At 39.0% G+C, this 24,750-nt stretch overlaps 1 protein-coding gene across 6 annotated transcripts in view; it reads right to left on the bottom strand.

The window, feature by feature from the left end:
* Positions 1 to 24,750, bottom strand: part of LOC127572259 (ceramide transfer protein) — a 98,468-nt gene that overhangs the window by 60,855 nt on the left and 12,863 nt on the right. For all 6 annotated transcript variants that reach the window (XM_052019249.1, XM_052019245.1, XM_052019246.1 and 3 more), the window contains exon 3: positions 2,933 to 3,049. In XM_052019249.1, the coding sequence (XP_051875209.1) occupies positions 2,933 to 3,049 (117 nt within the window). The remainder of the gene's footprint in view (positions 1 to 2,932; positions 3,050 to 24,750) is intronic.

The following is a 24,750-nucleotide window of genomic DNA, read 5'->3' as shown; positions in this document are numbered from 1 at the left end:
GTTAGATGGACTACTAAATTGAGCAGACCATTTTTGTCCTGTATGTTTTTTTGAGAATTATTGGAGCTGCACTCAGCAGGCAATGGGAAGTTGGACCACAAGGTTACATTAATGATGTGTGCATTTCCACTGCTGCTGTTAATGGCCTACAGCATCTCATGGTCAGAGATATGGACAGGTATGGTAAAAATTTCCAGATGTATTAACAAAGCTTTGAAATGTAGTGAACAGTAGTAGAGTACGAAAGCTTAACTACATGGGCAGGCAAGTAGCAGATGAAATTCAGTAGTGTGCAAATGCATACACATCAGCAGAAAGAATAAGGAGACACAGAGACTGAACTGGCACTGTTCTAATGATCACATAGAAATAGAGGGACCAGAGTGTTCATGCGCATAATTTTTTTTTTAAGTGGGAAGGCACATTGACAGTGTGGTTTAATAATGCAAATGGGATCCCAGAATTCATAAAGACAGAGTACAGAAGCAGGGAAGTTATGTTCAAGCTCATACTACACCCAATTCTGGCCAACTAACTTTAGGAGGGATATGCAGCTCCTAGAGTGAATGCAGGAAAGATTTACAACATAGTTCCAGGGACAAGGCTTTTCCGTTATAAGGTTAGTCTGGAAAAGATGGTGCTGTCATCTTTGGAGCAGAGGGCTGAGAGAATATTCTACAGATTAGATAGGTTAAATAGAGGAAAGATGTCCACGGTTGCAGATGGTTCTGGGACTAGGGAGCAGAGATTAGACAAAAGGTACTATTTCAAAAAAAATGAAGAGCAGTTACAGTCTGGAATTCATCATGTAGAAAGGTGGTGTAAGCAATTAGTGTCTTCGAAAGGAAACTGGAGGCATCTGATAGAAAATAATTTGCTGGGCTATGAAGAAAAAGCAGGGGAAATGGAACTGAAGGGATTGCTCAACTTGGAGGCACAGTCTTGATGAATCAAGCAACATTCTCCATTGCCCTAACAATTCCGAGATTCTATGATTATATCAATGCCTTCTGCGCTGGTTTCATAGCCAAGTATGTCAGGCCAAAGGCATTAAAATTACATGTGCCAAAAATATGAACAGTCTCAGCATCTTGTGTGAAATGGTGCTAGTTCTTCATAACAGATATATTTCTCACATGCTCTCCACAATATTTATAAATTTAAACACAGATACACAACCTAAAAACCATCAACTAGGACAACATTTAAGTGGCAAGGAAACAAACAAAATGCTGGAAATACTCAGCAAGTCAGGTAGACAGCTTCTAGCATCTTGAGTGGAGAGGAAAAAAAAACAAATCAAGTCTTCAGATTAATGAACCTTCATTAGTATTTGAACTAGTTCTAATAAAAGGTCATTGCCCTGAAACATTAACTCTGTCTCTCCACAGATGCTGCATAAACTGCTGAGTCAATGATTTCTGCTTTTATTTCAGATTCCAGCATCTGCGGTTTATTTTTTGATTTGTGGCAAGGTACTAATTTTCTGTATTTTTCTTCCTTTAAAGGTGTTTTGGGGGGTGGGGGGAGGGGGGTGGTGGTGTCATAGTTTAAACTTGAGTGCAGAGTGAAGGGCTACTAATCTAAAGTTCAACTGTCCTAAACTATGCTAACTTAGACTTCATACATCCCTGGCTAAGGTAAAAATCATTGAATATGACACCATAGAAAGTTTCTCAATTATTTCTAATGTAACATTTTCTACAATGTATTTCATTTAATCCCATTTTCTATTCACTCCAAAACATCTTAAGTTCTTTTTCAAGTAACAGTTTTATTACACTGCTTCAACAGTGGTAAGACAAAATTTCAGATAACTTCGAGAAGAAAATGACCTCTAATTCTTTGCAGGAGGAGTCACTTTGTACACTTTCATTGTAACACAAGTAATTGAAACAAATCACTATTAACCTTATCATACACCCTCATGAAGGTCTCCACTGGGTCACCTCTTACTTCAATCCTCTTCATAAATGCTATCTTTCGTCCATGGCAACATTCCAGTGATTTGAAGCTGCTCTTTTTTCAACTAGTTATTCTTTCCTAAATGTTATGCTCAAACTGCAGCCTTAAAAAAAGTAATCACCCTCCCACTCAGTTCAACGTTAACTCCTTGCTTTTGTAATTTGCACTTCTAGATAACAAAAACTCCTGCCTTTTCCCTAATTTTTGCAAGTTATTGCAGTCTCCTTTTATGTGTATATCCTGCTGCCACTCAATGTTTCAAATATAGCCACTGCGCTTTACTGTTTTTCATGTATTTTAAATTCACTTCATCTCCCTACACGTGGCAGTTGCACCTGCTACTTATCTTCCAGAATTTCACACTTCAATTTGATATCCATTAATTTTTATATTCTCACTTCCTAAATTTATAGTTAATAAGGGTTGCCACATCAGCTAACTTTGGAACACAATGTGGAACATACTGGCAGGAAGAGGAACTGACAACTAATATGTTCAAAAGGAGCCATTTAGAAAACCAATGTTCAACGTTTACAAATGAAATATCCTTTTAGTCGTCTTGCTTCTACTTTCTCTACTCCCCTTTCCCAATTTCTTTAATACCATAATCTTTACTATGACCTCAAATAGTACCATTTATATTGCAAACTGGAAGCACATAATTCCAGGTAGTTAAAAGCCACACACCTGCATTTAAACAAACACAAAGCTTTCATTAAGTAACTAGGAGTTTCTCCCAATTTTTCCTTCCTTCAAAGCTTTCCCAAGTCAATTAAAAGTTCAAATTGTAAGGCGTATTTTATGCCTAAACTTTTAGCTATTGGAATGCATTCAAATTTGACATGATAGTCCCATCCACTCACAGAACTGGAAACAAGAAACCAAATATTTAAAACTTAAGTGTAATTGAGAATCAGTCACAACTTTTTAATATTATATTTCAGACAATTTTAAATTCTCACTTTACCTTGTGCTGTTCAATAGCTTCTATCCATTGCTGTCTATGGTCCGGGTCTTGAGCACGGAGGTACCACACACTATCATTCACACTGATATCAAAACGACATTCATCGAACTCATGGGGCTGTAAAGAAGTTTGTAAACCATAATTAGTCTGGATTCATTCCAAATTTCACAGCAGATAATTAACAAATATATTTTATGGTTGTATGGAACAAGATTTTTTCCCAGTACAACCTATACACTGTTCTTTAAATAGAATGTGCGTACTGGAAGACATTTAGAAACAATATTATTCAATTCCATGCTACTAAAATTATATTTAAGATTAGAATCTTGTAATACTCAACCCCAATATATGTTTTTTGAAAACTGCAAGCCCAGATTTCAAATTCTCCATTTGAAACAAATCGTGTGGAGACTATTATTCTTGGTTGAGAGCTTACCCAAGTACTCAGACTGGGTAAAAAAAAACACGTTAAAATAGAGATCACAAAGTGCAATGAAGATGAATGAAAATTAATGAACCAATAAGCTTTAATACAAGGATGGACCATGAATTCAAAAGGATTAAAGTCTCACTACCAGATGCATGAGCACACGTCGAGAATTAATTGAAATGTAGCCCTGAACCGTGATCAATTTCAACTTCCATCAATTCACTAAATTGGTGTTAAAAAACAAATCCCATTGTGCTAAATTTCTGCATTACAATGAAGTTTTGTTTTTCACTGGATCTTTATCTTAACCAGCTCAAAAAAAGAATCTTTCAAAGTTGGATGTTTTGGCACAGAAAGCCAAAGTTAACAATGGTGATCTTTTGCCATTGGCTGGTTCAGGCTAATATACAAACTTGCAATCCTATAAAGGCAAATTTATCCAACTGCTCAGTAATAGTTTTAAATAAATTGTGCACACAGTCAGATCTAATTTATTAAATCTAATTCATTTTAGAGGAATATGCAGAGAATGGAGGGATATAGACTACGTTCAGGCAGAAGGATTAGGTATCATTAGTTCAGCACAACATTGTGGGGCGAAGAGCCTGTTCCTGTACTGTTCTACATTTTAAGGGAAATGCAACAATTTGGACTTAGAGACACAAAAATCTGGCAATGAATTGAGCTGCTATGATCACCTCACTGTAAAATAGCTAATACATTTTGCTTTGAAATTGTTCAACAAACAATTCATTTGACAATAAAGACAATTTAAGACTTAAAAGGTTTTCCCTCCAACTTTAGTTTGCTAGAAATGTTATAAATGTTCCATCAAAATCAATTCAGTCTGCTTCAACATAGCACTTTGATGGAAAGTAATGAAATGGCTGCCAAAATTTAATAGCTCAGTTCCAATTACAAAAAGGCCACGCTAAAGCTTTTTAATAAGCCAACATAAATTACTCTAGTTATTTATATCCAAAATACTTAAGTGGACAGCAACATGCAGAACTGTAGTGAAAAAGCGTACCAAAAATAGTTACAGTTCACTTACTGTATTCCTCCCCAAAGCAACCAGAAATCACCTCTCCCAAAATGGTATTGTAGAGCTGGAGTCCTAAAATATATCATCTGCCAAACACATGACATCAGCACTTGCAATGCCATAGAAATCAGTAACAAAGCCTTGCAAGCAGATTGTCATGGCTACTGCCTACAAGAGAATGTAATTTTGCAGCATAGTAGCATTGCTGTTTTGCTACTCTGCAGCAATCCAGTATTCATGGCTCATGATCCAATGGCCACAATTGCAATTGAGGAATGCAAATAAATTGTACAGTAAAGTGGATCATGAAACCACTGGACCCATCAAAAGCCATCTAGTTAATCATGACCTGTAGGGGCAGAAATCTGACGTACCCAACCATATAATCTGCAGCAATATTAACTGCCATGTGCCTTGCAGACCACTCTGTTCAAGGCAAATAGTGAAGATCTATAAATGCAAGTTTTGCTAGCGATTCCCTTATGCAACTCTTCAGATAATAAAAATGGCAATGATCCAGTTTTAAAGCCAAAATTCACCAATGTTCCATTTTTTGGTTCACTGTTGCCATTATAGCATTTCTAATAAGTGCCAAATTTGAAAGTCCTTTTCATGTGAAGTTGGAGTTATATTAACACTCCACTTTGAGCTGCTGGATTACCCAAAACCCCAAAGGGAAATCTATAACTTCACATAACCTGTCAGCATAAGGCATACATGCACTAGAGTTGAGGTATCTAAAGTCTGAATACAAACACATCTCAGATCAGCATGTGGCCCAGGAACACCCGTCCATCATAAATTGATGAGAATGTTACTAGGGATTTAAAGACGTCATAATGTGGAGAGTCTAAAATAGCCAGGATTGTTCTGAACCAAATGTTAAGGGAAAAATAAGACAGTTTAATATCCCCGTGTTTTGATTTAAAAAAGAAAACTGGTTCCAATGACAATGATTTATGGCGATTGGCAAAAGAAATAAAAAGGCTACTAATGAAAAAATGTTTACACAGCTAGAGATTATAATCTCCATCTGCTGTTTACTTGCAGTTTAGAGGAAACATTCAATCATAACTTTCAAAAAAAGTTGTACAAATACTTTAAGGGGGAGAAAATGCACATCGCTGGGTAAAGATGAAAGGATTGGGATTGAATAACTTAGATGGGAAAGAAAGGAGACTGAAACAACCAAGGGACCTTGGCTCAAAATCCATTGGATCAGAGACCAACCAATTCCAGAACCGCCAGACTGGGTTATAACTAATCAACTCCTCAATGATGCCAACATTCACTGTAGGGAAGATATTACTCTTGTCATGATGTTACTGTGTCATACATGCCCATACCCAAAGTTTCAGAACTATTCTGCACAGGGATTAACAGCACATTAATAAGCCATAATTACTTCTAAACTTAACTACTCCATGCCAAGCCCTGTCTAGGTTTCCTTCCCATACTAGTGTAGTAACACTCTAAGTTTAAATGGGCTGTCATGGTGCATAAAATTTGAAAGTTAAAGACATGATACCTACTCCTGATCACATTCCAGTAAACCCATCTCTGACGTACACACTAAATTCTGCAGCAATTTTCAAATAACCTTCCAGAATTCAATAAATCACACGAGTAACTGTCAACTTAATAGCATCTCAAGCTACTAGCAGCTATCACTCCAGTAATTGTCAGTGCCCTTAAAGGAAAAGGGATTGCTTTTAATTTTAAAGAAGATAAAGTGGAGAGAAATGTGGAAAAGTACTGAAACACAGAGGAAGAGAAAAGATGGTGTAAATTAGTGAGCTCTTTATATATTGAATGGGATATGCAAGTTAAGATAATTCTTTAACAGTCCTGAAGTTAACAGTCACAATAAATCAAGTTTCAATTATAACTTACAGGACATTTTATGCCATGACTCAGCAAAAGGTATTTTTAGTCCACCTGTTCATTAATATGATCCATATTGTATGTTTACTTAATAATATTAAAATGATTCACACAATGGACACAATGTGAAAATTTCCTGTTCTAACCAACAATGTTAAACTAAAAGAGAGGAAAACCAATTATCAATGCATGATTTTAGGAATTCAATATCATTTTCAAATGTGGCACACATCCAATGGTTGAGTTCAACACAAGTCAGTTCTTTAAAAAGAATACCTGAATTTGTATAGTGCTTGAACACAGAATTTTCTAATTTCACGTAACCTACTCCCCGTGTTCCCTTCCCATTCCCACCAGTTCACCATGTTCCTCTCCCTTTTCACCTTTTCCATCCCACCTCACCTCAATACCTAGGATCACCCTCCCCCATCTGGTTCCATCTGTTCATCATCCACATCCCCATCTTCTCCCTTGGATCATTTTTCCTACTCCCTCCTCCACCTGGCTCTATCTGCCCATCATTCTCCATTACCCTGTTTCCTCCTCCACCCCACCCAACCACCTGGTTCCACCTATCAACTACCAGCCTGTCTCACCCCTCCCTCTCACATCTATATACAGGCTATCTTCCCTCTACACCCTCACTCCTGAGACAGGGTTTCGACCTAAAATGTTGACCATCCCTTTGCCTTCACAGATGCTGCCCGACCTGCGGAGTTCTTCCTGCAGTTTACTTTTTGCTCCAGGTTCCAGCTTCAGTAATTTGTCTCTCCTGTATAGTGCCCTGTATGGCATTGGATCAATGTCAAGTCACAGCCAATTAACTACTTTTAATGTGCAGTCCCAAGGGAGAAGATGGGGATGTGGATGATGAACAGATGGAACCAGGTGGGGGAGGGTGATCCTAGGTATTAAGGTGAGGTGGGATGGAAAAGGTGAAATAAGGGAGAGGAACACTGAACTGGTGGGAATTATATGCCACAGAATATGTAAAAACAAAGTAATATTATGAAATCTGCACTGATAAGATTCAGGTCAAAAAAGGTTGATTAAAGGCTTTTCAATAAAAAGGCTTTGGAAGATATCTTCCCCCCCCCCCCCCCCCCCCCCCCCCCCCCCCCCCCCCCCACCAACAAAACAAAGATGTAATTATGAACCAGAAACCTATAATTAAGAGAATACCCATCAAAAACCTGCTTGACAGTGTTCTTTTTGGGTTTTGTGCATACTACTTCTCCCTAGAATGCACTACAGCCTCAGCCCAAATGCAAAGGGCCAAACTCCAAAGTCAAGTGCTAGTGGCACAATGTCACACCAGTTGGTGCTGGTGCCACACAGTTCCAGCAACTCAGATAGGATCCTGTCAGATGGTAGCTGGCTGGAGTTTGCACATTCTCCATGACCCGGGTGCACTAGTTTCCTCCCACATTCCAAAGCTGTGCTGGTTGGCAAGTTAGTTGGCTATGGCAAATTACCCCTAGTTTGTATGGTGGCAGGACAGAGTTGCAGGGAAATAAGTGAGGGACTGGGACCAATTGGAATATACCAAGAGCTAACAGACTCAGTTGGCCAAATTGCTGCCTCCAGTGTCTAAAGAAGATGAGAAAAATACAAGTGTTGGCTCTTTAAACAAATGCAGTATTTCCCAATAGTGACAATATGGAAACTTAATTAGAAAAGCATGAGAATCAGTGAGAATCTTCTCCATTCACAGCAAGAACAAGGCCAATTACCTCAGACCCAGGATATCAAAGAGTTTCTCAAAGCAATATCCTGGTGCTAGCCATCTTTAACTGCACCATCATTACAAGCAGAAGTGGCTATGTTTGCTAATTATTGCAATCTTCAGCTCCACTTCTAAACCCTCTTTCAAATGAAACCATGTGCACTTGCACACAGCAAGACTTAGAAAATATTCAGGCTGATAGGTGCCACAAAATATTACATGGCACCTATGTTAGGCAATGACAATCTCTGTGGAATGTTTCCTTTTAATAGGATACTGGGCAGGTACACAAGGAAACAATAGAAATTTGTTCTTGAAAGCCAAAATGAGGTACATAGAATATTAAAGGGTTCATGTGGAATGCAAGTACCAGCACAGGCAAGTTAGGCCACATGACTTGCCTCAAAGCTATTCATCATAAGCCTCCATTTAATTCCTCAATAACAAAGCAATCTATTAAAGTTATAATATGCTTGATGAAATGGCAGATCATTGAGGTTTTGCTTCAAGAGTTGCCCTGTATCAGCAATAGTGAGATTTAGTTAAAGATTTGGCAGATCATAAGTGGCCATTCTTGCATGGCTCTGCTGTTTCGCATATGGGTCGAGTAGCTCAGTAACCTATTTTCCTGATCAAATGTCTTGAGGGAAAAGGATTTTTTACTTCAAACTTTGGAATTCTAGCAGTAAAAACCTACAGCACAAACTCCAAATATTTGAAAACTTGTCAAGGTCATAATTTTATCCAGTCCATAGATTAGCAAAAATCAGATCACAAGGCTAAAGTAGTTAAACAATAACTTCCATTAGTCAAGAATGATTAAACTATAGATAACAGCACTATTGATCAACCAAAACAAAAATCCCACTGGTGGTAACGTGCAATTTGAGTACTGTTTATCACTAATACATGAGAAGTGGCAGAAAAGTATTGATCCAAAAAGGTTAAAGACCACATTAAAAAGGTTAAAGATCACATTAAAACTTGAAAATAAATCTCATTGATCCTCAGTGCATTTACCTGTTGTGTCTTCATACATTAAAAATAATACAAGTGCTTGCCCTAATCTGTTGCTACTACCATGTTTAAGGCATGTTTACTAAGAGATGAGACAAAGACAGAACTAGACAAAAGGATTCAATTGAGGTGGGAGGAGTGGGAAACAAAAGGGGAAATTATTCTAACATTCACATATACAAAAATAGTTCCAATCAAAATAACAAACTGCCATAATCTATGGTGAAATGAAGAAATTCAAGAAATACCACAGTTGATCGAGCCTGCTCTGTCATCCAGATGGATTACCTACACTGATACCATCTGGTCCCTGTACTGATTCCCTTAGAGCCCAAATAATCAGTTATGTCAACTTAAATACACTGAACAGAGCACCAGGTGAGATATTCTCTACCTGTCACACTTCTAACCCTCCACTTCCTGTGCACAAACTCAATGTGTATCTTCAGCTGAACCATCAACAGATTTTGCCAATTACATAGATCAAAAGGAACCTTCTTCAGTCCATATTACAATCTTCATAGCCTCACCACCACCTCTCTACCCATGCATTACCTCAAACTATACACAACCTTAAACTATACACAACCTTAATCTGCCCAACAAATCTTGGTCCTTAATACTATAACTTTAACCCTGCTCCTAGTTCAGCCCAAGTGATCCTAAAACATTTATTGCTTCAAACTTATTTCTGTACTCAATCTGGCTTCTCTTTTTCCCCCCCACTTTAAAACTACAATTAATTCACATACCATTCTCCAGTGTTACATTGGGCCACAATCTGTATTACTTCAGTTCCCTTCTCCCCACACATGTATTTAAATTCCCCCACCCCTCCCAGTCAAATCTCCTCCTGCCCGGCAATCTCTCCGTTCACTGTTCTATTATTGGCAAATTGATTTATTGTCACATATACTGAGGTACAGTGAAAAACTTGTCTTGCACACTTTCATACAGATTAATTCATTACAACAGTGCACTGAGGTAGTACAAGGTAAAACAAGACCAAAATACACGAAGTGTTACAGTTATGGAGAAAGTGCAGCGCAGGTAGACAATAAGGTGCAAGGTCATAACAAGGTAGATTGTGGAGGGCTGCCCCCAGAACACTATGAAAAAGATTTATTTCACTGTGTGTTTTGATGTACATGTGACTAATAAAGATAACTCATCTCATCATTTTATCGAACTAAGGGACCGATCTTATAACAGCAGCATAGAAACTGTCCTTGAGCCTGCTGGTACTTGCTTTCAGGCTTTTGCATCTTCTGCCTGATTTTTTTTTGGGGGGGGGCACGTGAAGGGGGAAGAGAGAATGTCTGGGTGGGGTCTTTGAATATGTTGGCTGCTTTACCGAGGCAGCGAGAAGTATAGACAGAGTCGATGGAGGGGAGGCTGATTTCTATGATGTGCTGAACTGTGTCCACAACTCTCTGCAGTTTCTTGCAGTCACAAGCAGAGCAGTTGTTGGTATCATCTGCAAATCTGCAGATGGAGTTAGAGCAGGATCTGACCACACAATCATGTGCATAGGGAGCAGAGTAGGGGGCTGAGGACGCAGCCTTGTGGAGCATTAGCGTTGAGAATAATTGTGCTGGAGGAGGTGTTGCTGCCTATCCTTACTGATTGCAGTCTGTTGGTCAGGATGTCAAGGATCCAATTGCAAAAAGGAAAAGCGATGAGACCCAGGTCTGAGTTTGGAGACTAGTTTGCTTGGAATTATAGTATTGAAGGTGGGAGCTGTAGTCAATAAACAATAGTCTAACGTAGGTGTCTCTACTGACCAGATGCTCCAGAGATGAGTGTAGGGCCAGGGAGATAGTGTCTGCCATAGACAGATTGTTTATTCTTTTGAACTTCTGTTCAAAAAGTGCTTTTGCTTCAATTGACTAGGCCTGACAATATTCTTTACCGCCTTCCACCAAAGGTTAGAATACACATTCCAGTTGGTCCCTGACCAAAAACTTCTTATTAATTTCTTTAGCTCAGTACCTTTCTTCCTTGCATTTCTGATAAGTCTTTCAGGTTTTCATATTAATCTTGCTATACAAAAATTCTTTTTATTACAAACACAGCAGGAAAGATTTTCTGTTAAAACTATATTAACTAGAATGTCAAATCCATCCAAGATTAACTTTCTAAGCACAAGCATACACAGACTGGTACTGAAACAGTGCATTAATTAATTCAAGTTGGTAAAGCAGCTGGTTTTTATGACAATTGAATATTTGTTATTTTTCTGTTTTTCACCTGGAATTTTAGACTAAAGTTTAACTTAGCATAATACAAATTAATCTAAATATATTATTCTAAATTACCATTCTCTATTGTCATATTAGATCGTATACTAACGGTCTATTTCAGATAACACCTTGAAATATTAACCTTCTTTCTAAAAAAAAGAATACTGAGATCTAATTCCACAATTAAGACATTTCATGGATGAAAAAATTGACTAAGTGTTCTCCTAATCAGTCCCTTCAACTTTTTGGTGACAATCTTAAATTCTAGCAGTCTCCATCATGGTTAGCCATTTTAAGCTACAACATTGGTTACAACACAGATAGTGCTGGGACAAATTATATTTCAATATGATTAAACTCAGTTTTCCTGAAATACTATGAACATAAAAGGAGTTTTATAATTGCAGCAGATTTTTAGAATCTTCAAGATTTAGAGGAAGGCAACTTCTATTTTACAGTGGGCCAAGGGTGGGGGTCCAGAGGTTGCATTCCTAGAAAACAGTTCATATCAGTTTTCTGTAATAAAGCGACATAATCTGCACGCACATCAAGGAATTAGCATTGAAAAAAAAATGTTTATTCCACATCTCAGGTTTTGTGAATTCTATATTGAATTTCCATTACCAAATAGCCATAACGCAGGGGTCACCTGTATTTTGTAGAAGGCTGTGGTTACAACCACTTAAGTAGGAAGAATAGAAAAGCAGAACAATAGTTAAGTGGCATGAGACTATGAAATACTGGTGTTCAGAGATATCTGTATGCCCTGTACATCAAACACAGATAGCATTCAGGTATAGCATGGCAGCAAGTAACCAAGGCTGCAAACTGCCCTCCTATTCTACTTTTACGTTGAAAGAGGTTGGTGTGCAAGAACAAATAAATATTGCTACAAATAGAGAATAACTTGCATATATGAATTTCCATTACCAAATAGCCATAACGCAGGGGTCACCTGTATTTTGTAGAAGGCTGTGGTTGCAACCACTTAAGTAGGAAGAATAGAAAAGCAGAACAATAGTTAAGTGGCATGAGACTATGAAATACTGGTGTTCAGAGATATCTGTATGCCCTGTACATCAAACACAGATAGCATTCAGGTATAGCACGGCAGCAAGTAACCAAGGCTGCAAACTGCCCTCCTATTCTACTTTTACGTTGAAAGAGGTTGGTGTGCAAGAACAAATAAATATTGCTACAAATAGAGAATAACTTGCATATATGAATTTCCATTACCAAATAGCCATAACGCAGGGGTCACCTGTATTTTGTAGAAGGCTGTGGTTACAACCACTTAAGTAGGAAGAATAGAAAAGCAGAACAATAGTTAAGTGGCATGAGACTATGAAATACTGGTGTTCAGAGATATCTGTATGCCCTGTACATCAAACACAGATAGCATTCAGGTATAGCACGGCAGCAAGTAACCAAGGCTGCAAACTGCCCTCCTATTCTACTTTTACGTTGAAAGAGGTTGGTGTGCAAGAACAAATAAATATTGCTACAAATAGAGAATAACTTGCTTCCCCTCCATTTTGAGAGGGGAGGCCAATATGGGAACCACAGACTCTTCCACAGATGGAATAGGTGGTGGCAGGCAGATGGGCAAGCTTGTGTGCCCCAACAAATGCAGAGGTTCTCACTATTATCCTGAATACTCCTCTTTGAAATTATGGGTCTGGGTCAGATTTCCAGGAGTTGGGGGGGTGGGTGGCAAGGGAGAGAGAGAAATGAAGCTTTTCAAGGAGGCTTTGAACATCATTGAATTTTCCCAGTCCTGGTAACCTCACCCCTTGGAGGAGCTCAGAATAGAATGTCTGCTTTGGGGAGTCTGGTGTTGGGTGTACAAGTAGCTTGGCTGCCCAACATAGCTGATTCTGGGCCTCAATACTGGGATGCAAGGAGCACTGGGATGCAAGGATCTTCACAACAAGAAAAACGCATGAAACAGCATTAGTTGGTATATATATGTGGCCCTTTGACTCTATTAACCAGGAGGGACTGGGGTGAACCTTCAAATTCGGCTGCCCCCAGCAATGTGTCACCACCACATATTTGCTCCACACACGTGCAAGCTGTGACGTTAACCAAATGGTTTACAATGGAACCATTCTGTCAAACAAGGATGTGTCTGAAAAGTTTTGGGTTTGCTGCAAAACTTTTCTCAATCTTTCTTGCCAGGCAATTGCATCTCACCCCCAATAAACTCTCATGAGAGTCAAGCTAATCTTCAGAATTTATGACAAGCTGTCCATATTACAGCTGTCCTACAATGGCATGGGACTCAAGATACCATATCTGTCATCCTGTGTAAAGGTTTTGTCTCCTTATTTAAGGATATACCTGTTTTGCTTGCAATGCAGTGAAAGTTCATTTGATTAATTTCTGGGAGGAAGGAGATGTCTTAAGAAAAGTTGTGTGTCATTGGACAAACACTGGAATTTGGAAGAATGCGAGGTGATCTTGTTGAAACAAATTGTGATGAGTTTGACAGGATAGAAACAGTCAGAATATTTCTCAGCGGACCAAAGGGCGGCGTCTCACAATAAGGGCCCACCACTTAACATAGATATGGAGGAATTTCTTCTTGCAGAGGATCACAAATTTTCACAATTCTCAGATCTGTGGATGTGAAATGTTAAGTACATTCAAGGCAGAGAGAGTTCCTCTCCCCCCACACTCAAATTTATGGGGCCAGGCAGGAAAATGGAATTGTGACTACAAAAAAAAATCAGCTCGTCCACAATCTTATCAAATGGAGGCAGACTCAAGGGACTACATGGTTGATGCTTGCTTCTATTTCGTATAAGCCAAAGTTACAATTGGAATTAAAATTTTATACCAATTTTTTACATTGGATGCAAATTTGCAAAAAAAATCAGTAATCCCATAAATTACAATGAGTTATTTCAGAAATGCAAAGTACATAAAATTTAAATTGTTTTAAATTAAAAAATCTGTTGGATTGGTCTTTAATACTCATACATTACAAAACAAACCAATTTGCAATTTGAATTGAATTTGAAAATATTATGTTTCTCTGAAGTAACCAAATTGCTACTACTGAATACAAGATATGATATGCTCCATATGCAACTTGGTAATCGTTGTAGCTAACCCTTATTTTGTATAATTTTGCATAATGATAGAATATACAGTATTTAAGAAATAAACAAAAAGCAGCATTGGTGAGGGATGAATTAGTTGTATATTCCTGTTATATTTAACATGCAGGCAACCCCATATAGTAGCTGAAGTTTCAGGCTTGTTTTTCAACCCTACCCGGAGAACCTGATTTGATGATGAATGAGGGACATTCCAAGCCATATGACTTGTGATCATGGTAGCATACAATTCTGCTACTGTTGGTCTCCTATAGCCAGGTTTTAGGCTGTTAGATCCCATTTTCATCTATCCCAAATAGTCCAGCTGTGCTAGTAAAGGAGAGTTACCTCATGGAATAAACAAGAGTATTATTGCATGGTCAACCATTACTATCAATGCCATTATGGCAAATCATGATGATAGGGACATGCTGAGTCCCTCAATAAGCTGCAAACCAGTCCTTTAGGTAGGGGCAGGGGTGTATAGGATGTTGAATGTCTGACATGTTTGAGATAAACTTGCCCCATCATACAAAACTCCAGTTATTGGCCTTCCCCTCCCCACAACTCTCCACCCCAGAAGACAACGCACCACAAGCACAAGATTTAGCACCAAAAGGCTAGCAAAAGGCTACTAGCAGTTTCCTCATTTTTCTGATTTATGTACTTGCTCTCTACTTGAAATAAGGAGGAGTTGCATTATAATATCAACTGCTGTCAATATTTTAAACATATCAGTTAAAAAGATAAAAATTCCAGTTCAGCAGGATCACCACCTCGTATGGAGGCTCCAATGTGCAGGATCAAAAGAGGCTGCAGAGGGTTGTAGATCCAGCCAGCTCCATCACAGGCACAACCCTGCCCAATATCGAAGACGTCAAGAGGCAGTGCTTCAAAAAGGTGGGATCCATCGTTAAGGACCCTCACCATCCAGGACATGCCCTCTTCTCGTTACTACCATGGGAGAGGAGATACAGAAGCCTGAAGACCCACACTCACCATTTTAGGAACAGCTTCTTCCTATTTGCCAGACTTCTGAACAGTCCATGAACCCACAAACATTACCTCCTTATTCCTCTTTTCCACTATTTATTTTTGTGTCGGGCACTATACTGCTGCTGCAAAGGAACAAATTTCACGACATACGTCAGCGATAATAAACAATTCTGATTTAGTTCTATACCATTACTACACTTACTGATTTTCTCCAGCAGCCCATCAAATGTTGGGCAACATGCTGCTACGTACCAAGTGCAAGAGAAGTTTCTAACCAACCTGCAACATCAGAAAAATATGCTGACAATTGTGCCAATCTCCTTCACAAATGGAAAATAAAAGAATTGTCCAATTGCAGGTTAGGTGCAATCCATTCATTTTTAACTAATCACTGTCCACAATATGCTTAGGTAATAGAAACCAATGCAGCATGTCATGTCATTTCTGATTCCACTGAAAAGGTTGCCAAAGTCAACATTCACTTAAAAAGTTTGTCGGTCATTTCTCAAGTCCCTTACAGATGATTTTTTAAAAAGTAGTACAGCATCTGAAACACAATAGTAAATGAAGCCTCTAAATATTCAATTGAGGAAGGCCATTTAAGCTGCATGAGTTTCTCCATATCCATCCTTCATCCATAAATAACATTTCTATAAACAGTATTCCAATTTTATGTAGTTAGCAAATACTCTGGGCCCCCATGCCTTGCCATGCAGTAACACAGAAGTTACTGTCAAAGCATATTTCCACCCAAATTAGCAGATGGATCTTAAAAGTTTTCTGTTAGAAACAAGCTCATATTGTTTTTCCTCTCAAAGTAGAAGAAATAAAGGGATTAAAAATAAACCCTTTAAGAACACTACTTTAACCTTCAAATGTAAGTCAATATAGTAAGTTGTGAGGAACACGTGTAATATCAACCAAGAAAGTCAATAAACCGTATTTAGAACCACTCCTACAAGAAACTGAAACAGGTCTATGGGTTGAAGTACCATAACAATGACTTGAGCTCTAAATCCAGTATCACACATCATTGAAATATTAAGAAACTGTCAAACTGGAAGGAAGGTGCCATCATTCAAACAGGATATTGAACAGAGGCCAGGTCTGTAATTATCATACTGCTGTTTACATGCCCTTGCTGTGTGAAAACTGGCTGTTGCTTTTCCTATATTAAAACACCGATTTCAAAAGTAGCTGAAGTGCTCTGGGTTTCCTTGAGGTTGCAAAGTATGCTATATAAATGCAATTCTTTCCTTTTAAATGGAATTTTTTTTCTAGACACATTTTAATTATAAATATGGCTGATCAAGATATCAAGTTTGACCTACTCAGGACCCTCAAGGACAGCTTCAGATTTGTATTACATACACCAGGGTAGTTAACCCACTAGCGAAAACCAATTTTTTTTTTGAAATCCATTTCAACAATTAGCTTCAATATTTAGTCATTGGTAGTATATAGACTGTGTTTTACCAGTGAGACCTGTGTAAGAAAAAATCTGGAACAACAAAATCCACTAACAGTACTTTGCAGGGGAAGTGCAGCGCAGGTAGACGAAGTGCCACGGCCATGATGAGGTAGACTGGGAGATTAAGAGTTCATTTTTTAAACCAATCGGGAGCTCCATTCAAGATTCTGATAACAGTGGGATAGAAGCTGTCTGAGTCTGGTGGTTTGTGCTCTCAAACTTTTGTATCTTCTGCCTGACAGTAGAGGGAAGGAGAGAGAGAACGATTGGGGTGGAAGGGATCCTTGATTATGTTGGCTGCTTTCCAAGGCAGCAGGAAGTGTAGATGGAATAAATAGAGGGGAGGTTGATTTACATGGACTGGGCCACGTTCACAACTCTTTGCAATTTCTTGCAGTCATGGGCAGAGCAGTTGTATACCAAGCTGTGATGCATCCCGATAAGATGCTTCCTACGGTGCATCTGTATAAGTTGGTAAGAGTCTTCAGGGATGTGCTGAATTTCCTTAGCCTTCTGAGCAAGTAGAGGCATTGGTGTGCTTTCTTGGTCTTAGCATCCATGTGGCTGGACCAGGACAAATTGTTGGGAATATTTACCCCAGAAAATTGAAGCTCTCAACTATGTCCACCTCAGCATCATTGATACAAACAGGGGTGTACAGTACTCCACCCCACTTCCTGCAGTCAATGACCAGCTTCCTCATTTTGCTGACATCGAGGGAAGGGTTGTTGCCTTGACACCATTCCACTAGACTCGGTCTCCTTCCTGTTCTTCGTCTAGTTGTTATTTAAGATCCAGCCCACTATAGTGGGCCAGATCTCAAATGGGGAAAAGTTGGATAAGATTGGCTTAGATAGTGAAGGAGGTTGCCGTAGATTACAGGGGGATCTTGATCAGTTCCGGAAGTAGGCCAAGGACTGGCAAATGGATTTCAATACAGACAACTGTGAGGTAAGGCATTTTGGAAAATTAACCAGCATAGGACTTGTACTATGAATGGTAGGGCACTGGAGAGTGCAACGGAACAGAAGGGACCTAGGAGTACAAGTGCATAGTTCATTGAAAGCAGCATCACAGGTAGATAGGGTGGTGAAAAAGGAGTTTAGCACACTGGCCATTAGTTGGGGCATTGAGTATAGGAGTTGGGACATTATGTTGTACAACTGCAATTTGTTGGCAAGGCCACACCTGCTATACAAACTGAATAACAGGCGTACAGTTTTGGTCACCCTGTTATAAGTGGTTCAACTGGAAAGAGTGCAGGAAAAATTTAGGAAGATGTTGCCAGGACTAGAGGGCCTGACTTATAGGGAGAGGCTGGCTAGGCTAGGTCTTTATTCCTTGGAGTGTAGGAGAACATGGGGTAATCTTATAGAGGTTTAAAATCATGAAGGGCAAAGGTGGATGATAGCAGTCTTTTCCCCAGGGTAGGGGAGTCCAAAACTAGGCAGCATAGACTAGGCAGAGAGGGGAAGGATTTAAAAAGGATTTGAGGGGCAAATTTTTCCATGCAGATGGTGGTGAGTATATAGAACAAGCTGCCAGAGGAAGTGGTTGAGGCAAGTACAATAGTATCATTTAAGCAGCACTTGGATAGGTACATGAAGGGGCAGAGCTTAGAGGGATATGGACCGAACACAGGAAATAGGGACTAGATGGGTGGGTACCATGGTCAGCATGGACTCATTGGGCCGAAGGGCCTGTATCCATACTGTAGTGCTTTATGACTCCATGTATTGGCTGGTATTTAGCAAAGAGGGGTCTTGAGAGAGTGTATGTGTAGAGATGTTTCCTCTTGTGGGAGAATCAAGAAATATCGATCAGTGTTTAAAAATAAGGAAACATCTGTTTAATTTTTCCTGGAGGGTGATGAGTGCAAAATTAATCTGAGTTGCCCTGCTAAAAGCATTGTATTTTTAGCACAGTACCCTCTGAATGCAGCATCCATGGCATATGGACTTTGGCAATGGCATATTTGAATAAATTAATTAAATTTTAAAGAAATTTGGACTAACGTGGCAGGGCATGTGATGTGTTGCAGCGATACTTAGAGAGTCAATAGAAACTAATGGGATCCATAAACAATTGCATTTGCAGCCTGCTCCACTGTTCAATGATCCTGACTGCAATGTCAGCTATCCACTCTGCCTACCCCAAGTAATCTTCCAGCTCTTACTTACCAAGAACCCGCTTACCACGGCCTTAAAATATTTAAAGACTGTTTCCACCACCATTTCAGGAAGAGTTCCAAAGACTCATCATCTCCAAGGAGAAATTAAACAGATGTTTCCTTATTTTTAAAACACTGACCCATAGTTCTCTATTCTCCTGCAGGAGGAAACATCTTTACACATACACTGTCAAGACCCCTCTTATTCTGCTAAACTCCAGCCAATACAAACCGTACTTGTCCAACTTTTCCCCATAAGACAAATCATCTATTCTAGGCATTAGGCTCATAAGCTTTTGAACCAATTCCAGCACATTAACAGTCTTCTTTAAATGAGACAAATACGGTACCTATTACTCCAAATAGGGTCTATTAGTGCCCTATATAATCTTCCTACTTTTGCAAACAATTCTCCTCACAAAACAATAACACTGTTAGCTTTCTTTAATTACTTTAATGAATTAAATTACTAGTCACCCAGATAGATCAATCTGCATGCCAGAGCTATTCAATCTTCAACATTTGGATAATATGCTTTATTTTTACTGCTACAATGGACAATTTCCCTTTGCACATTAAATGCCATTTTCTAGATCTTTGCCGACTCACTTATCTGTATCCCTTCATCGCAAAAGAAAAACTGCTGGAAGAACTTAGCAGGTCAAGCAGCATTTGTGGAGGCAAAGGAATAATCAATGTTGAGTCAAGACCCTGCATCAGAACTGACAGTATAGAGGGAAGATAGCCAGTAGGGAGTTTAAATAACATTGAACTGGAAGCTTAAGGTGACCATTGTGGAGAGAATACGGATGCCCTGCAAAGTGTTCACTTCATCTGTACTTGGTCTCGCCAGTGTGGAGGAGGCCACGTTGCGTGCACTGAATGCAATTGACCAGATTGGAGTAGGTGCACATGAATTTCTGCCTCACCTGAAGGGCTGTTTAGGTCTCTGGATGGTGGTGAGGGAGGTGCAGTGACATGTAGCATCTCCTACAGTTGCAGGGGAAAGTGCCAGGGTATGGGAAGGAGTGGGTGAGAATGGATGAGTGGACCAGGGAGACATGGAGAGAGTGGTCTCTGCAGAAAGAGAAAAAAAGAAGACAGGGTGGTGCGACAGGGTGGTGTGGGGGTGGGGGCAAAGGAAAGTTGTGGTTGATGGTGGGATCCCATTGGAGCTGGCAGAAGTGGCACAGGATCATAGGCTGGATTTGGAATCTAATGGTGTGGAAGGCAAGAACCAAGAGAACTTTGTTCTGTCTTTGGGGGGCAGGGGTAGGGGGTGAGAGCAGACGTGTGGAAAATGGAGGAAATGAGTGAGGGCCACATCCACTATGGATGAAGAAAAGCTATGTTTCCTGAACAAGGAGGATATTTCATTAGTTCTATGGTGGAAAGTCTGATTTTGAGAACAGATTTGGGCAGAGACAGAGTCTCTCTCTACCTTAGTGCACCTTTTCCATCCCTCCCTACCTCCCTCCAACCCCACCACCCTCCCCCACCTGGTTCAATTTCCCTTTCACCCCTCCTCTCATCTCATCCCACCCGTCACCTTCTTGCCTCTGTCTCATCCCTCTCACTGCTCTATACTGGCCCTCTTCCCTCTGTACTCTCAGTTCTGATGCAGGGTCTCAACTCAATATCAACCATCCCTCTTCCAGCAGGTTTTTTGCTCCAGATTCCAGTATCCACAGTTTGTGTCTCCTCTGTATCCTGCTGTAATCTGCTTATGCCTTCTTCACTTTTCTACCCATCTTTCTCATCAATAAGTTTATTAACATACCCTTCAGTCCTTTTTAAAAAGCAATGAATGAAGCCCAGGTACAATTCATGGCATAACATTCATTGCACCTTGCCAACCATAAATGACCATTTATGCCCACTTTATTCCGTTAGTCCACAAAGATGCTGTGCCCTATACCATGAGCTTTTATTTTCTGCAATAGTCTATGATGTGTTATTTTATCAAATATATTCTCGACATCCAAATTTAATCCATCAATTAGTTCCTTGTTATCCAGAGCATATTACTTAGTCAAAGAGCTCTAATAAATTGGTCAAGTACAATTTCCCTTTTCACAAAATAATGCTGTATAAACCCAGATTACCTTCAATTTTTCCAAAGTTCCCTGCTAACCTTTTCCCCCAATGACAGGCATTAAGCCAACTAGTCTGTTGTATACCACCTCCTATTTCCCTCCCTTTTTGAGCAAAGGGGTTCTTTCCCAATTATGACTTTCATATGAAATGTTAACCGTTTCCACAGATACTATCTGACCTGCACAATGGTTTTTTTTTGCATTTTCTGTATTTATTTCAGATTGCCAGCATTTGCAGTTTTTCCATTTGTTGTTCCGTTGGGATTGGATTCATACAAATCTGGTTGGGCTGAGCATAATTTAGGAAGTTTGAGAAAAAAAAATACAGAGTGGCAGAAATGGGGAATGATAATCAGAGACTGCTAGAAAGAGTTAGAGCAGAGAAGAATGGCAAAAGGCCAAAATGAAGGCTATCTGAATACACACTGAATTCATAATGAGTTTGGTAAATGAATAGCACACATAGGAATAAATGTGCACAATGTGGTTACAAAAGGACTTGGGTTAGAAATTAATTATTCAAGGATACTTTAACTTTTAGAAAAAGATAGGCAAAATGGATGAGGAGACAGGGTAGTTCTGATTTTAATGATTGGGATAAAAGCAGTAGAGGGGGAGAATCCCAGTTCAAAATAGCAAGCAGAATCAGTTTGCAGTTAAGAAACAGCAAGAGGCAGTAAACATTGGTGGTAATTGGCTAAAGGCCCCAAGCAGTAGCAGTGATCGAGGAAAAGCTATCTAGCCGTGGCTATCAAAATAAGTTACAAGACAAGATTAGATTAAAGGAAAAGACTTTGAATGTTTCCAAAGCCCAAGGATTGGGAAAATGTCAAAATTCAGCAAGAGAATAACAGCATTGATAAGGAAAAGCAGAATACAAGTTTGGTCTAGCATGAAGCAAAAAAAAACAGTATTTTCTATGGATACAAAGAAAAGATTGGCTAAAGTTAATGAGTCCCTTACAAACTGAGGCAGGGGAAGTTATATAGAGAACAAGAAAACAAAGAAATTAAACAAATATTTTGTCTGTATTCATGGGAGCCAACAAAAATCTTCCCAGAACAGGTTGAGGAGTTCAAGAAGTCAGCATGAGTAAAAAAAAATTAATGGGACTAAAGGCAATCAATCTCCAGAACCTGAAGACTTGAGTCCCAAGGTTTAAGGAAGTAGTTATGGGTACACTAGGCTGTCATCTCCCAATAGTCACAGGAAGAGAAACAGATCTAATATGTTAGCTTTGTTTCTCATCCCACAGATATGGCCTGACTGGCTGAGTATTTCCAGCATTTTCTAGTGTTCTTTTTTAAAAAAACATTTCCAGCATGTACTTTTTTTTCTTGATTGTCAAGTCCTGAAATTCCATTGATTCTGGAAAAATTTCCAGATTGGAAGATTCCAAATATAACCCCACTATCTAAGAAAGGAGAGATAAAGGGGAAAAAAAGGAATCTTAGATCAGTTAATAAAAATTTAAAAAGCTATGCCAGAAACAAAGAGATACATAATATATTAGTTAGCCTCATGCAAGTAGACAAGGGCAGTGCTGGAATCTATTACTAAGGAAGTGGTGATTTCGGACACTTGGAAAGTCAATCTAGGATTGTTTGATTCACCATAGATTTAACAACGAGAAATCTCGTTCATTAAATCTGTTGGGATTTGCAGTTTAACCAGAAGAGCTAAGGGATGACAACTGATGTGACATATCTGGTCCTTCAGAAGGTCCTGACCTGGTGGCACACAAGAGGTTATTAAACAAAATTAGTACATACAAATTGGAGGTAATACTTGTATTGATTAGCAGAGATAAACATAGGAATGAGTCATTTTTAGATTGGGAGACTGCCACTGGAATTGGTGCTGGAGCCCTAACTGTTTTTACAATCTTTATCATAGATTTGTACGAGGGGATCAAGTGTAATGCATCCAGGTAATATACCCAGGCTTGCTGAAGAGACAAAGTCCCATGGCAGTGTGGGCTGTGAAAGGACTCAGAGATACTTCAGGATAATATAGATGTATTAAGTGAATGGGCAATGGCATAGCAGACTGAATGGAATGTGGAAAAAAGCATGATCGTCCACTTCAATTGAAAAAAAACTAGTTTTATTTTAACTAGCAAGAAACTGAAAAATGTTGGCATTCACAAAAGGTCTGGCTGCCATCATACAAAGAACCTGAAAATTAATTTGTAGGTACAGGCAACACTTAGGAAGGTAAATGAAACACTGGCCTTTCCCATAGGTGGATCTGAGTACAAGAATTGAGACATCTTGCTCCAGTCTACAAGGCTCTAGTGACATTGCATCTACAATATTGCAAACAGATCTGGCCTCCTATCCAAGGATATACTCCTGCTTCTATTTCTCTTGCTTTTGTGACTACTTTGGTTTTTAAATATATCATAATTAACATGTTGAATGTACCAGCCAATAGAGCATAAATGCCCCTGTTGTACTTTATCTCATCATACCACGATGATCTTTTATATCACCATAGTTACTGCAAAAATGCCATTGCCATAGAAAATGCCAAACTCACAATAGTACATCATAATTCTTAGTTTAAAACACAAATTTATGATCAAACAAATACAATATTGAACAAGGTTAACATTTAAACAAGTATTTCACAGCAGCTCCCCTGGTTACAAAGCACCTAACTTATGGAAATCCATCTTTACTTAAATTCTCCCATACATTTTTAAAGAATTTTTCAAGATAGGAAAGTTACAGAAATGCAAACGAGTATTCATTAACAACTGAATACAGTATATGTTCCAGTACAGGTTGTGTTAGGGTGAACAGAAGATGAAATTCGATGAGATGAAATTATGGGAAGTGCATGCCAAGCAATACATTATGGGTAGCGATCCAGTCTAACAAATGGATACTATTCAACAATATGGGCAACGTTATTCCTGATTAAATAGGATTGGGAACTGAAAATTGAGATTTTTGTGAAACTCGGTTCATGGGCAAATCATTCAGTGGGCTTGTTATTGATAGTAATGTGGTAGATTTCTACAAGTCCTTTAGTGCACTAAAGAACAGATTAACAGTAGTTATATACACCCAGGTAGATTTACATTATTAAATATAACAAAAATGCAGCATTGCTCTGGGACCAAGATACTCTGCTGTCCATATCCCAACTTGCACTAAGTTCCACTTGGCAATCACTTCTGTACTTGTTGGTATATGGGAGGGGGGGGGGGGTTGTTATATGGAGTTTATGGAGAGTTCTCAGGAATAAAACCCTTATGTAACCCGGGGACTGCCTGTATTCACATAGCTGAAGGAAGGCTCCCATTTCATTATGCAAGAAGTTTTTCAGGAGTTGAGAAAAGAAAATTGAAAACTGCAATTGCATTAAGTCCCCAATTTCCAAATGAGGTAAAATGTTTCCTCAAACCATGTAATAAAGAGCCTATGGTTTCACTCAATACACATTAACAAACAAAGCAAGGACAAAGAATAAATCTATCCAGACATTTTTCCCCTATCTTATGAAGATCTTGTAATATTATGGGTATTGGAAGGGAACAAGGAATAAGACTGCTCGAATCATTAGGCACACAAGGAATCTAAAAGTATGATTGAAGAGCAGAAAAAAATCCAATAGCATAACAGC

The sequence above is a fragment of the Pristis pectinata genome, chromosome 7 (assembly GCF_009764475.1).
Source record: "Pristis pectinata isolate sPriPec2 chromosome 7, sPriPec2.1.pri, whole genome shotgun sequence".
NCBI classification, from domain to species: domain Eukaryota; kingdom Metazoa; phylum Chordata; class Chondrichthyes; order Rhinopristiformes; family Pristidae; genus Pristis; species Pristis pectinata.
This window is presented reverse-complemented; position numbering and strand designations above follow the sequence as displayed.